Here is a 13,143-nt window from a genome sequence, read left to right on the forward strand (position 1 = left end):
CAGAGGAAAGCTGCTTTCCCTATCTCACTGAAACCCCTGAAGGACTGGGGTTTCTAGCTACCTCCATGGTTTCACTAACGTAAGACAAAGCTTCAGGCATCAAAATCACAACGGGGCCGAGCTAGAAACCATCGCAGTGTTCCTGACATAAATGTCTTGCTTTGGCCTAATGAATTCCTGAGGCAAGTGTACACGGAAAGTATTCATAAACAACGCTTAGCTATCTAACTGGCTGAATGAAACAGTCTGTCTTTCAAGTCACTTGGGCCTGCCTTTGATTCCTAATTACTTTCAAAAGGTTTTCTTTTTGGATTTGATTAATCTAACAAAACAAAAAATTCTTCAAGGGTGTGTGTGTATACACCTTAAGTAGTATTTGAGGGACAGTGTGCCATTTTAAAATAAATAACTGAAGAATCCTTAGAAAATATTTATGATCTCAAACATTCAATAAATTTCAATAAAGTTTGCTACAGGACTAGTACTTAAAGGAGATATTTTTAATGAAGGCTGCAAGCTACAGCGACTAATATTAAAGATGACAAACAACAATAAATTATGCAATTTAATTTTTAATAACAAAGATACTATATTTTAACATGGTGAAATATACTTGGCTAAGTCCAGATTAAAAAAAAAAAAAGTATCTAGCCCAACAGTACAATCATACAGCTTTGTACAGAACATTCCATAGATCAACAGAAAATACATTTGAGCACAAAAATAAAAAATATTTAAAGAGAATCTCTAAGCAGCATTTTATTTCTGCAAAAGACATATCTTGTACTGATTAAATATCTACAAGTGCTTTTCCTTTACAAAAATACATATATTCTTAATAGACTAAGTCATTAACAATGACCTGGTAATTCTTTCACTTCAATTTGAATGATTTATAAGCTAAATCTTACAACCACAAAAAGGTTTTTATTTGTATTAAGATGTTACCACTTTTGACAAAAAGCTTAAAATATTTTATATTTCAAAGGAAAATTAGCAACATAACTTTACAATATATCCTATGATATTTTGATTGTGAGGGCTACTCTATTTAAAACTGATGATCTCTGTTGTGTTGCTCAGATGCAGGAAAGCAGCAGAACCCTGGTACTCCCCCAACAAGCTCCTGTCGCGGACCACAGCTTCATAAGGACACTTAGGCCCCCACCCCCATTCTAAAAAATACAACAAAAGAAAACCGACCCCAAACAATGCTAGGCTGATCCCATTACATTTTTAATGTGTAGAACTCCTGCTCCAGTGGACTGATGTGCAGAGGATGGATAAATAAATTTGTTGACTATCTCTCCATCACCCAGAAATATTTAATCTTCATTTACACTAGATTAGTTTCTTATTCCATGAAGCTCCATAGATGGAAGAAAACTAGACTCAGTATTTAACATATCTGTTTCACTTGATTCTAGATTTAAAATTATAAAAATTAAAAATCTCTGAAAAATCAGTCTCAGTTTGGAACTATAGAAAAAGGGGCATAACGAGTATACAGACACATTTGAATGAGCATTTAAAATAATTATTTTTAATTTTATAACTTTCTGAAAGGAAGTGCTCAAGCATTTTAATTCTATTCAAAAATATAAGGAAAGCAAGTAAACATTATTTATGAAAACTGTATTACACTAGGAAGAGAATTACTTAAATTATTGGAAAAACATCACTGCAATAAAAACTATTGAAAATTGTATTGTACATTTAAGTATATCTGAATTAACTTTCAGTCTGATGTTTTCCATCAAAATGCTACTCAACTAGGTTTGTCAAGTAAATCCAGAAACAGTTATTGTGTGCCTTGAAAGGGTTTGAGTCTCTGGTGTATTTAATATTTTTCACTTTTTCATAAACCAGATCTAGCAGACATGTTCCTTATTTTTACCCAAACTGTAGGAATATATATTACAAAATATTGATAATTGCATTTCAAGTTTTCATGTTTCTAATCCAGAAAATTAAAGTTATGGCAAACTCATTCATTTTTGAAGTTCCTACTACCAACCAATATCTTACTAGTATAAAGCTTAGCTTTCTGGAAAATTCCTTATGATAAATCAGAATATGTAATAGAGTGTGCATCCATTTTTACCCTCTCCAAGGAGATTTACCTAGTGACCTATCAGAAAGGCTTCATGAGTTTTACCTTTAAGGTAGCCCATAGCATGAATTCCCAAGGAAAATGGTACAAGGGGGATATGGAACTTCCTCTTGATGTACATGCTTGTTCTGTGACCCATTTTGTCAAAGCTGGCTGTATGGCTAAATTCTAATAATAATAAACTAAGTGCTGAGGAATAAGACAAAGAGTTGCATTTTTTTGGAGATGGAGACTCGCTCTGTCACCCAGGCTGGAGTGCAGTGGTGTAATCTCGGCTCACTGCAACCTCCACCTCCTGGGTTCAAGAGATTCTCCTGCCTCAGCCTCCCATGTAGCTGGGATTACAGGCGTGTGCCACCACACCTGGCTAATTTTTGTATTTTTAGTAGAGACGGGGTTTCACCATGTTGACCAGGCTGGTCTTGAACTCCTGACCTCAAGTGATCCACCTGCCGCGGCCTCCCAAAGTGCTGGGATTACAGGCGTGAGCCACTGTGCCCGGTCTAGAGTTGCTTTTTAAGGGGAAAAAACCACAGGCTCTTATGAAATATTTTGAATACAGAGAAAGCCCTTACTTATATAAATTCCATAGAATGAACTCTTTTCTACATAAGTAAGGGTGTTGGCACTTTTACCAAAGTCTGCCTTTAATAAAATTTCTCATATTACGAAGAATACAGGAGCTAAATCGAAGCTTAATTTTAGTTTACACTGCCTCCATGAAATAAAAAGCCTCTCAAATTAAAAATCTCAACTTTCTTTTCAAAGTATGTATTTCTCTCACTTTTCATGCAAAGGAAGGCTATCTGTTGTGTTTATCTCTTTCTCACCTTTGAGGATTTCCTAAGATCTGTTAGATGACGCTGAAAAACAATAAACATATTTGAAAGGAAGTGTGTCCTGATTATTGCAAGAAAAGCCTGCATATGACTGATCTCACCAAGAAAATTCAGTTTAAAGCCTTTCTTTGGTGATATTTTAGCAATTAATCAAGGTTATTGCCTAACTATATAAAATTAAATTGCAATCTAAAAATTTCCAACCTCCAAACTGTTAAAACCGTCTCTCCAACATGGTTATTAATTTACTGTAAAATGTCTTTGGTGATATCTATATTCTTATGAAAATCTTCCAAAAAATTAACTTACAAGAGCCTATTTAGATATGAAACCATTCATAAGAGACAGGTACAGATAACTCAAACTTTATGCAGTAAATTTAAAACAGAAATGCACTTTAGCAATGAGGCACTTTCTCTTAAATATTTCAGTAAAGCTAAACAGTTCACAATATTATATAACACACTTTTTTTCTTAAAGAATCAGTTTAAATTTAGATTACATTTGAGTGTGTAATGTAGTTGAGCAAAATCATTACATTTATAAAATGTGGCACATTAGTATGGGATAGATGTTTAATGTATAAAGAAATAATATACTTCTCTAAGAGTAGTTAAAAGGCATTACCCAAGTTACCTGTACTCCAGACTGAGTATTACCTCATCAATGAGCATTTTAGTTTATTTTTTCAAACTTTGTAAAGGTGTTTTGCTAATCTAGAGAAAAGGCCATACATATTTTGATTTCTCTATTAACTGATGTGATTACTTCAATTAAAGTAATGTTTATAAACCACAGTCATTCTTTATATCTAAGTTCCCTTGACCCTTTTATATTTATAATTTCTAAGGCAGATAAAAGAGATAACAAAATCTTTTATGGAAGTAAAGGTCTTTCAGTTTATTGCTTAAGAAACAACAGATTAAAGAAAACTTTTAGTTTTAGTCTCTGATTTTACAGATTCAGATGATTCCTATAGGTTATTTATATAAAGAATTCATTTTATAAGCACCCTAAATTTATAAAGCTAACCACACAAGTTGCCTGTACATTTTTTCTATACCTAGTTTCTTGCAAATTCTACAACCTGACTTAAGGGGTAATTAACGGGGAATACAGTGTATTACTAGACATGAAAGTAGTCCTATCCTTAGAAAGCTGTAGTTGAATAATATACCAAAATAAGTCAGTTGAAGAAATCTGTGATTCTAGTAGTAATACTATATAACTTAGGACCATCAAAAAAAATGTGTACCTTTCTCCAAACGACAATTGATGCCTTTCTTTATGTAAGCTTTTCACATATTTTGGCACATATTCCATTGCATTTCAATAAAAATGTTAATGCATTATCAGTAAATAAAAGAATTCTATATAAAACTATTCTGTTTCATAATTGCTTCCTGTATATTTCCTTGGAAAATAGTGAAATTAATATGACAAGGCAACTAGCCAAATTTAAAGAGATTTTGTAAATAAAATTCATTTATAGCCATTAAGTTTTGGCTGGAGGGCCAAAACATCAAAGTCTCACTTGTGATTTTTAAAAATGCACTCAATTAGTTTTGAGTTAATTAAAATTCTATTTGCAAAACACTATTTTAATCACTGACCTAGGTGTGACAAATTTATAATAATTTGTAAAAGTTCTTAGGGATGTCTGGGAACTGAGTTTCACAGCATAGAAAAATAATTTCTGTAGCTAGATAGTAAATTCAGTTTTTTCAGCCATTTGTAGTTAACGAAAATCTGCCTTTTAAATTCTTTTAAGTGCTTGTGAGCCATTGCAAGAACAAAAACAATCTAACAAAACAAAGTTAAGAAAGTATTGCCTTAACCTTTTTCACCAAAGTTAGAACAACAGAAAAATTTAATAGACTTTTTGACTCAAAAAAAGATACAAGGAAAAGATAATTATGAAGTTTCAGCCTTTTACATAGTGAAACATATTAAGATTTAGCTGTAGTTTGTATGTTTGCTAGAGTTGTACAATATCTTATTTCTAAGAATCATTTTGAAATTCAGAAGGCTTGATTTCTGATACATTTTACTGGAAAACGTGGCACATTTACCACATATGCAGTATAAAACCTAAATATGTGTAACACACAGGTTGTGCTCATGTCATATTTCTCAAACAAATATTTTCCCTAACTTTCAAGATTTTTTCCTAAGTTTCAAAGGTTAGCTTGTTTGTTTCAAAGCAATTTCCAAATAAGTTTTTTGAAAACTGTAAATTTTAAAAGGTTTAAAATGACAGTTTTCATATAATTTAAGGTAACAAGACTTTCTTTGACTTGCAGACTAATCCTAAAATGAATGGAAGACTTAACAAAACTGCAAAATACAAGACATTTTGTATTTCTGATCTTAATGAACTCATGTATAAAATAATAATCTCATTTCCCCAATTACTACAGGATTTAAAATAAAATACCCTTAACCTATTAATTTTGGTTAGCATAGTTCTATACTGCATTTATTCTATTTTATGCACATAGTTTGGAAATGTGAAAGGTAACTAACAGTTTTAATCTACAACTGTTTTGAGACTTTTGAAATCCATAAAATAGCTAATGTTATGTGCTCTAAACATCCTAATATTTAAAATCATCATAACCCTCTGCATGCCACAATGACATATACCTAAGGCCAACTTAAAAAGAGAAATAATGCACTCATTAAATGACAGCAACAATGTAATGATACATGAAATGGGCTATACAATGACATTTCCATGAAGCAGCACCTGCTTGTCATAAGGCATTATGAAAGAAGATTAACCTTACTTACACATTAATTTTATCAAAAGTAAATGTGATCAGCTGCCAACATTTTGAATGGTTGGGAATCTAACTTCAGTTCAAGAGGTCACATACATTTTCAGTCTGGAGGGCTAACATGCCTTCCTTGTGCAATTGGTAGACTACACGGACAGATGCTTAGAATGTCTACAATTATGTTGTGCTCTAATGTTACAGAATAACTGGAATTCTTGGCAAAAGGACTTGCACACTCAAGAATGAACTTTTTCACACAAAAAGCTTACCAAGAACAAGACAGTGGCTCAAAAACCACTTTTCTAAATATATTTCCATACAAAATAATTTCAAGATATAATTATTAGTTTCTTGTACAGTACGCTATTTAAACAAGAATAAAATAGTAAGTATGTGAAAACTGCAACACCACAAAAATTGAGCCATTTTACTAGTGTAATTAAACATTAGAACAATCTTGGAACAGGCAAGCAAAATATTCAGAAGGTTGAATCATGGCGGCACACCTAACTGATTTTAACCATGACTTGCACACTTTGAGACAACACAAATACCTTATGCAGATGGTTCAGTAGCAGAATGGCACTTGGTTTGCTCCTAATAGAAACAACATGAATGCAACTGACAATTGAGAGATAGACAATGGCCTTATTTGCATGCTGAAAATCTGGTTGTGTTCCTCTAGTCCACACACCGTTAACTGTGCAATCTGTTGACGAGTAAACAAATAGTGCAGGATTCATCTCAGTGAGGTCTGGGCCCCTTCATCTAACCAAAATCAATTCTTGGTCGATACTGCAATACCATAGGGTATGACTACAAAATAAAGACAGATAATGAATAAGACTGTACTTGGATAAAAACAATACAGTTTATATACAAAGATTTTAAGAATTTGGGGTTATAATTTACAATATTTCCTGGTACTAGAGATTACAACAGTTAAAATTTGAGTTACCATTAAAACTCGATTTCTTTTGATTGCCATTATTTTTCTGTAATCAGTCAAGTTTTCAATAATATGCAGCCGAGGTCAAGTTTAAAGGTCTACAGACATGATGCGGGTTGTATATATGACTAGTACCAGCACAACACTTAGGAGAGGCAAGACCTGGGGAGGACTGAAAGTTACATACCCTGCTTATAGGCATTCAGTTAGTAACCCTATGAGGCGAACAAGACAAATCAGCAGCCTGGATTCCACTACAGCTTAGGCTGGTGAGAGCCCACTAAATCACAAATCAACGAGGAGACCCCCTCTGCTAGGAACCTGTAAAACTGGAGTAGTGTTCACAAATCACATTTCTTACAAGTTTGACACATTTTTTTTTTAATTTAAAATTTATTTTAATGATCCTTTAAAAATATTGAAAAAGTAGCTAATTGTTACATGAAACATTTAGGTCACTGCCTCCTTTCAACAGTTGATACTAATAAACATTTGGATTTGACTACAACATAAAATAACCGAATGGTTCATATTGTTCTTCATGTCACTATGTAGAAAAGGTATCATACATCTGGCTATCATACAGAACTAGAGAGAAAACAGCTTCTTTGGGATAAAGGCATATGGCATATGCCACACTACCTCTGTGTTTGTTTTTACCCTGTACCATATCTCATAGAACCAAAACATCAGTGGTTTCTCCTTTCCTTAAATCTGCAGATACCCCCTCTTAAAATGAAATTTGAGGAGCTAATTTTATGGAATCAAGAAGGGGCTGAGATAGCCACTGACTGATGTTTCTCCATCTTAGTATACATGAATACAAAAATACGGTATAGAGAACTTTGTATTCTTTCATATAGATAAAAGGGCTAGACTGAGACATAACAATCCTGAAAAATGACCATTTCAGTGCTTACTATAGCTATGCTACACACTGGGACGACTCAGTGTGGGAATCTGTAACCATTCAGCTCAGGATGGAACTAGAGGGTAGGAATACAAATGCCCTAGGTCTTGCTCTCCCAGCTGAAGTACAGCAGATGCTACCACAGCTGTCTAAGGGCTGGAGTAAAAGTGTAAAAGTCTCAGACAGTCTCTCAGGGTTTCCAGGATCTAAAACTTCTAAAACTGTTTTGGTTTTACTTGTTTTTATTTTAAACTTTATTTAGTTCCCCCTGAATCAGAATACCTGGGAAGGAGTAAGACACAGATACCTCCATTTTACTAAACTCTGGATGTTTCTGAAGCCCAGAGAGATTCTGAGATGACCAACATCCTTTCCATTCTACCTCACCCAACCCACAGCTTGCCCTTCACTATGATAACTGCTCTAGTTTTGCGTTTGATTCCCGATTCTATTGAATCTGCACACTCTCTGCAAATACATAAGCCACTCATTTTAGAATGCATTCATCATATATAGAAGTATCCATCATCAATTCTACTAGGGATAAAGGTACAGAGGGAAGTAAAATGGCTTGATTGGTAATGCTTGGGATTTTCTCAGTTTTGGGCTGAAAATAATTTTCTTTTCTCCCCCAAGTAGCCTTTTGTGTGTGTTCTATAAGAACATATGAAGTTTAATAATTTTATTGAAATGTGTCACAACACTGAAAATTGTAAAGGTATATTTTAAGTTCTATTTGTGTTTCGGTTTGTTTTCTGAAATAAAATGGCACCACACTAACAATAATGAAATGTGGCATATAATTACCTCTTAGTGTTAAGTGACTGCATTAAATAGACCTACATTACGGTTTCTAGTCCTCAAGTCTCATTATGTAATAAAAATAAAGAACAGATACTTAGAGAATACATTTCAAATAATTTTAGAAAATGATAAAACTGTCTTTGATATACTTTTTTCCTTAAAGAATGAATTATTTTTGTCAAAACTTGTTTTTACTGTAGATTTGGAAAATACAGAATGGTATCAAGAAAAAAAGGAAAAATATTTAAATCCTACCATCCAAAGGTAACTACCATAATAATTTTAGTGTATATTCCTCTACTCATTTTATCTACATTCGTTTTTTTTTTTTCAAAACTAGAATCATGCTAAACACATTGTTTAGTATCATTTAAACTTTTTATACATTTAGCAATTCCACAAACCTATTTCCATACCATTTGATATGGTCCTACATAATTTTTAACAGCTGTACATTATGCTGTTATAGAAATGAACTGTGAGTTATCAGTAAGTCTCCTTTTGCTGTACATTTGAGTTTAGTCCTTTTCTCCTTTGCTATTATAACTTAATCTTAACCCACCAATCTATTTCTTTTGCCCCAGGATAGATTCCTAAAAGTGGAACTGCTAGTTCAAACAGCATACACATTTTAAAGAGCTTTTTGATAAATACTGTTACACTGGTCTTCAAGAAGGTAGTTCTGGATGGGCGCGGTGGCTCACGCCTGTAATCCCAGCACTTTGGGAGGCCGAGGCGGGTGGATCACGAGGTCAAGAGATCAAGAACATCCTGGCCAAAATGGTGAAACCCCGTCTCTACTAAAAATACAAAAACAAAACAAAACAAAAAAACCTAGCCGGGCATGGTGGCACATGCCTGTAATCCCAGCTACTCAGGAGGCTGAGGCAGGAGAATCACTTGAACCTGGGAGACGGAGGTTGCAGTGAGCTGAGATCGCACCACTGCATTCCAGCCTGGCAACAGAGCAAGACTCCATCTCAAAAAAACAAAAAACAAAAAAAAGTAGTTTCATTTTTCTACATTTTTAAAAGAAATTTGAATGCCCATTCCTCTATAGCCTTATCAATAATGATTACTATCTTTTCCCACCTCTTAATTTGGTAATCTAATAAGCATAAAATAGTATTTTTTTTCATTTCTTGACTTCTAAGAAAGTTACTCATTTTTATATGTTTATTAGCCCACTGTGTTTCCTTATGTATCTTGCCTGATCATGTCCTTTGCTCATTTTTATGAAAAGTTGGGATTTTTCTTACATATTTGTATGAATTCTTTATGTATTAAAAACATTAAACCTTTCTCATACATTATAAATATATTTTATGATATTTTTGCCATGTGCTTTTAATATTAATAGTCAATTCAATTTTTTTAGGTACACTGTGAAAGGCCATCCCCACTCTGAGATCAGTTCTTCAACTATATTTTCTTCTTGATCTTTTATAGTATCATTTAAAATATTTACCATCTTGAGCCATCATAAACCTATACTGATGTAAAATGTGAGGTGGAATTGAATTCCCCACCCACAGTCTCAGTATAATTAATTGAAAACAAATCCTACTAGATCTGCACCCTACATTACATTCCTGAGTGCACTATTACCAATCGGCCCTTATGCACTGTCATGTTCCAGCCCCACTGTCCTCCTTGCTATTCTCAAACAACCAGATACAATCAATTCTCAGGGCCTTTGCAGTGTGTTCCCTCAGCCTTCAGTGCTCTACCTCAGATATTCACATGGCAACATCTCTCAATTTCTTTTGATCAACAATCACCACCTCCAAGAGGGCTTCTCTTGGCTATCTTATCAAAACTATTCTATTTATCTATTTTACTTTTTCTTCTAACACTATAAATTTTAACATGTTTATATTTTTTGTCTGTTACCATCATTAGTGTAAGTTCCATGAAAGAAAAGATTCATGTTCATTTTTACTTCTGTACCCTCAAAGGCCTAGAAGAGTGCCCAATGCATAATACTCAATAGATATTTGTTAATCATTTTACTGCATTAATTTGAAATACCCTCTTTAGAGACTCATACATACTAGGGTCTGTTGCTGAGCTATTCTTTTTATTCATATGTCTATATTTAAGGCAAGACCCTATTTTAATTACTTCAACTTTAAAATATGCTTTAGTATGTGGTAGTACACATTCCCTCTCATTACTCTGTAAAAACATGACTGATCAGAAGCACCTGTTGATATTTCCTTATGAGCTTTAGAATGACTGACTTTGTCATCTTAAACAAAGATCTGGTAAAAGTGTGTTTGGAATTACATTTAACTCTATAATTTAATTGAGGGGTGAACTGGCATCTCTATAAAATGTAATGTACTATTTAAATTTCTTAGGTATAAAATGGAATTCTGTATATATATATGAGAAGGTCTCTGTTCTTAAGAAATATATGCTGAACTGTTTAGTGGTCAATTTTCCTGATACCTGCAATTTACTTTTAAATGATTAAATTATATGTATACACACACACACACACACACACACACACAGATTGATTAATTAATAAGGAGATGAGAAGAGAAAGAGAGGGGAAGAGGAGGCAAAAAATGTGGCAAAATGTTAACTGATGAATCTAGGTAATCGTAAAGAATATTCCTTTGTATAATCATTGCAATTTTCTGTTGTTTTGAAAAACTTTTCAATAGGAAAACATCAGGACTTCACATTGAATTTTATCAAACACCTTTTCAGTATCTACTGATGATTTTTAACCTAGAGTATATATGTATAAAATATATGTATATTTTTTATATATATATATTTAATCCTATTCTCCCAATATTAAGTCATTCCTTCATTTCTGATAAAAATGATATTAAGCCTTGGTTTACTATTATCTTACTATATTAGTGTATTATTTATCATTTATTTATATTCAAAATAAGATTTGGTACCCGTTTTCTAATTGTGGGTTCTCTGTCAGTTTTTGCTATTAAGAATGGCAAATTGGAAGGTTTCCACCTTTTCTAATGATTAACAATAGATACAGCATAGGAATGATTTATTCCTTGAAAATTAGAGAGAATTCTGACCATAAAACCATTTAGGTATCCTTTCAGGAAGTTAAGAGTGCATCCTATTAGCTACAAGTTCAATTTTCTTACAGGACTATAAGCCATTAATGAGGTGTTGAAGGAAGAAAAGGAAATTTGTATGGATTTAGAAATTTGGTCTCACTCCAGTTTTTCCCTAATACTTTGGATCATGGTTTAAGGACATCTTCATTTCTAAGGAAATATATAGACATCAACACCAAGAGTAAAAGCAGAAAGCCACGCATTGCACAGGTTATAGCTACAGGCAGTGTTATCGTTACATTTCAGCATCCCCAAATCAGCCATGAGGCTAAAGAAGCTGAAACATCTATATACCTCGGATATACACAAATCTCAGCAGCTCAGTTACATTATGTACCCCAGACCCTTATCTGCATAAAGAGAAGAATGATCTTTCTCCCTCAATGACTTGGCCTTCAGAGATGTTAAATTTACTTACTACATTGCTGAAAAGCTAGGACTTAAAGAGTATGTATCAAAAAGAACACATTTTAATGAAGGCATGAGAATTCCCATGTCATAGAGCACTGACAAAAGACTGAAGAAAATTCTAGATAACTGCTAATTAAATGTTTTCAATTAGCAATTTCAAGTGATTCTTTTAATGCTTAACATACATTCATTTGTCCCAACTCCAAAACTGTAACACTGGAGGTAAGTATGCCAGTTAAGTTTGTTATATAATTACAATTATCCTTTCTCCCTGGCTCCAAGGAAATAAAGATGAAGACTACTTTAATTACTGAAATAAAAGAACGTTGGATTTTATTATTTTATTATTTATTTGTTTGAGACAGAGTCTTGCTCTGTCACCCAGGCTGGAGTGCAGTGGCACAATCTCAGTTCACTGCAACCTCCACCTCCTGGGCTCAAGTGACTCTCCTGCCTCAACCTCCTTAGTAGCTGGGACTACAGGGGTGTGCCACCACACCCAGCTAATTTTTGTTTTTTTTGTAGGAACAGGGTTTCACCATGTTGTCAAGGCTGGTCTCAAACTCCTGGACACAAGAGATCTGCCCGCCTCAGCCTCCCAAAGTGCTGAGATTACAGAGGTGAGCCACCATGTCTGGCCTAAAGTTTATTAAAAAACAATTTTTTTTAAATCTTGCTATATTGCCCAGACTGTTCTCGAACCCCTGGCCTCAAGCAATCCTACATCCTCAGCCTCACAACGTGCTGGGATTACAAGCATGAGCCACCATGCCTGGCCCAACAACGGATATTTTAAAGAAATGGTATGATTAATTCACAGGATTAAGGTTGATCTTCAATCACGTCTGTACCCAACAATAATCTTTACTATACCCTTGTCTGTTTCTCAAATTTTTAAAATGTATCTTTATCAGATAAACTTTCCTCAGACACATGTTCAAGTTTTCTTAATGCATTATTAAATCAGCTCACTATCATTTTTAAAGAGGTAACCCAAGTAAAATACTAGGGAAGGGCTAATAAGCAAGCTCATAATTAGAATCAGCTGTTGCTGTTATTTAGATTCACCTAATTTGGCATTTTATATTTCACTTGTGGTTGAATGATTCACTAAAAAATAACATTCATACAAAGAAAGTAACATCTCAAAATCCAATATGGAGCAGAGATTTCTCAAGGACTGAAAGTAGTAATTATTAAAAACTCTTGATTCATAAATGATAGCCTTAA

General features: G+C 33.6%; 1 protein-coding gene across 5 annotated transcripts in view; it reads right to left on the bottom strand.

Moving 5' to 3' along the window:
* Positions 1-554: 554 nt before the first annotated feature.
* The window catches only part of PCGF5 (polycomb group ring finger 5), a 119,308-nt gene continuing 106,719 nt past the window's right edge, over positions 555-13,143 (bottom strand). For all 5 annotated transcript variants that reach the window (XM_017963103.3, XM_003903988.5, XM_021943469.2 and 2 more), the window contains one exon: positions 555-6,548. In XM_017963103.3, the coding sequence (XP_017818592.1) occupies positions 6,501-6,548 (48 nt within the window). In that variant the 3' untranslated portion in view covers positions 555-6,500. The remainder of the gene's footprint in view (positions 6,549-13,143) is intronic.

Source organism: Papio anubis, chromosome 11, assembly GCF_008728515.1.
Source record: "Papio anubis isolate 15944 chromosome 11, Panubis1.0, whole genome shotgun sequence".
Lineage (NCBI taxonomy): Eukaryota > Metazoa > Chordata > Mammalia > Primates > Cercopithecidae > Papio > Papio anubis.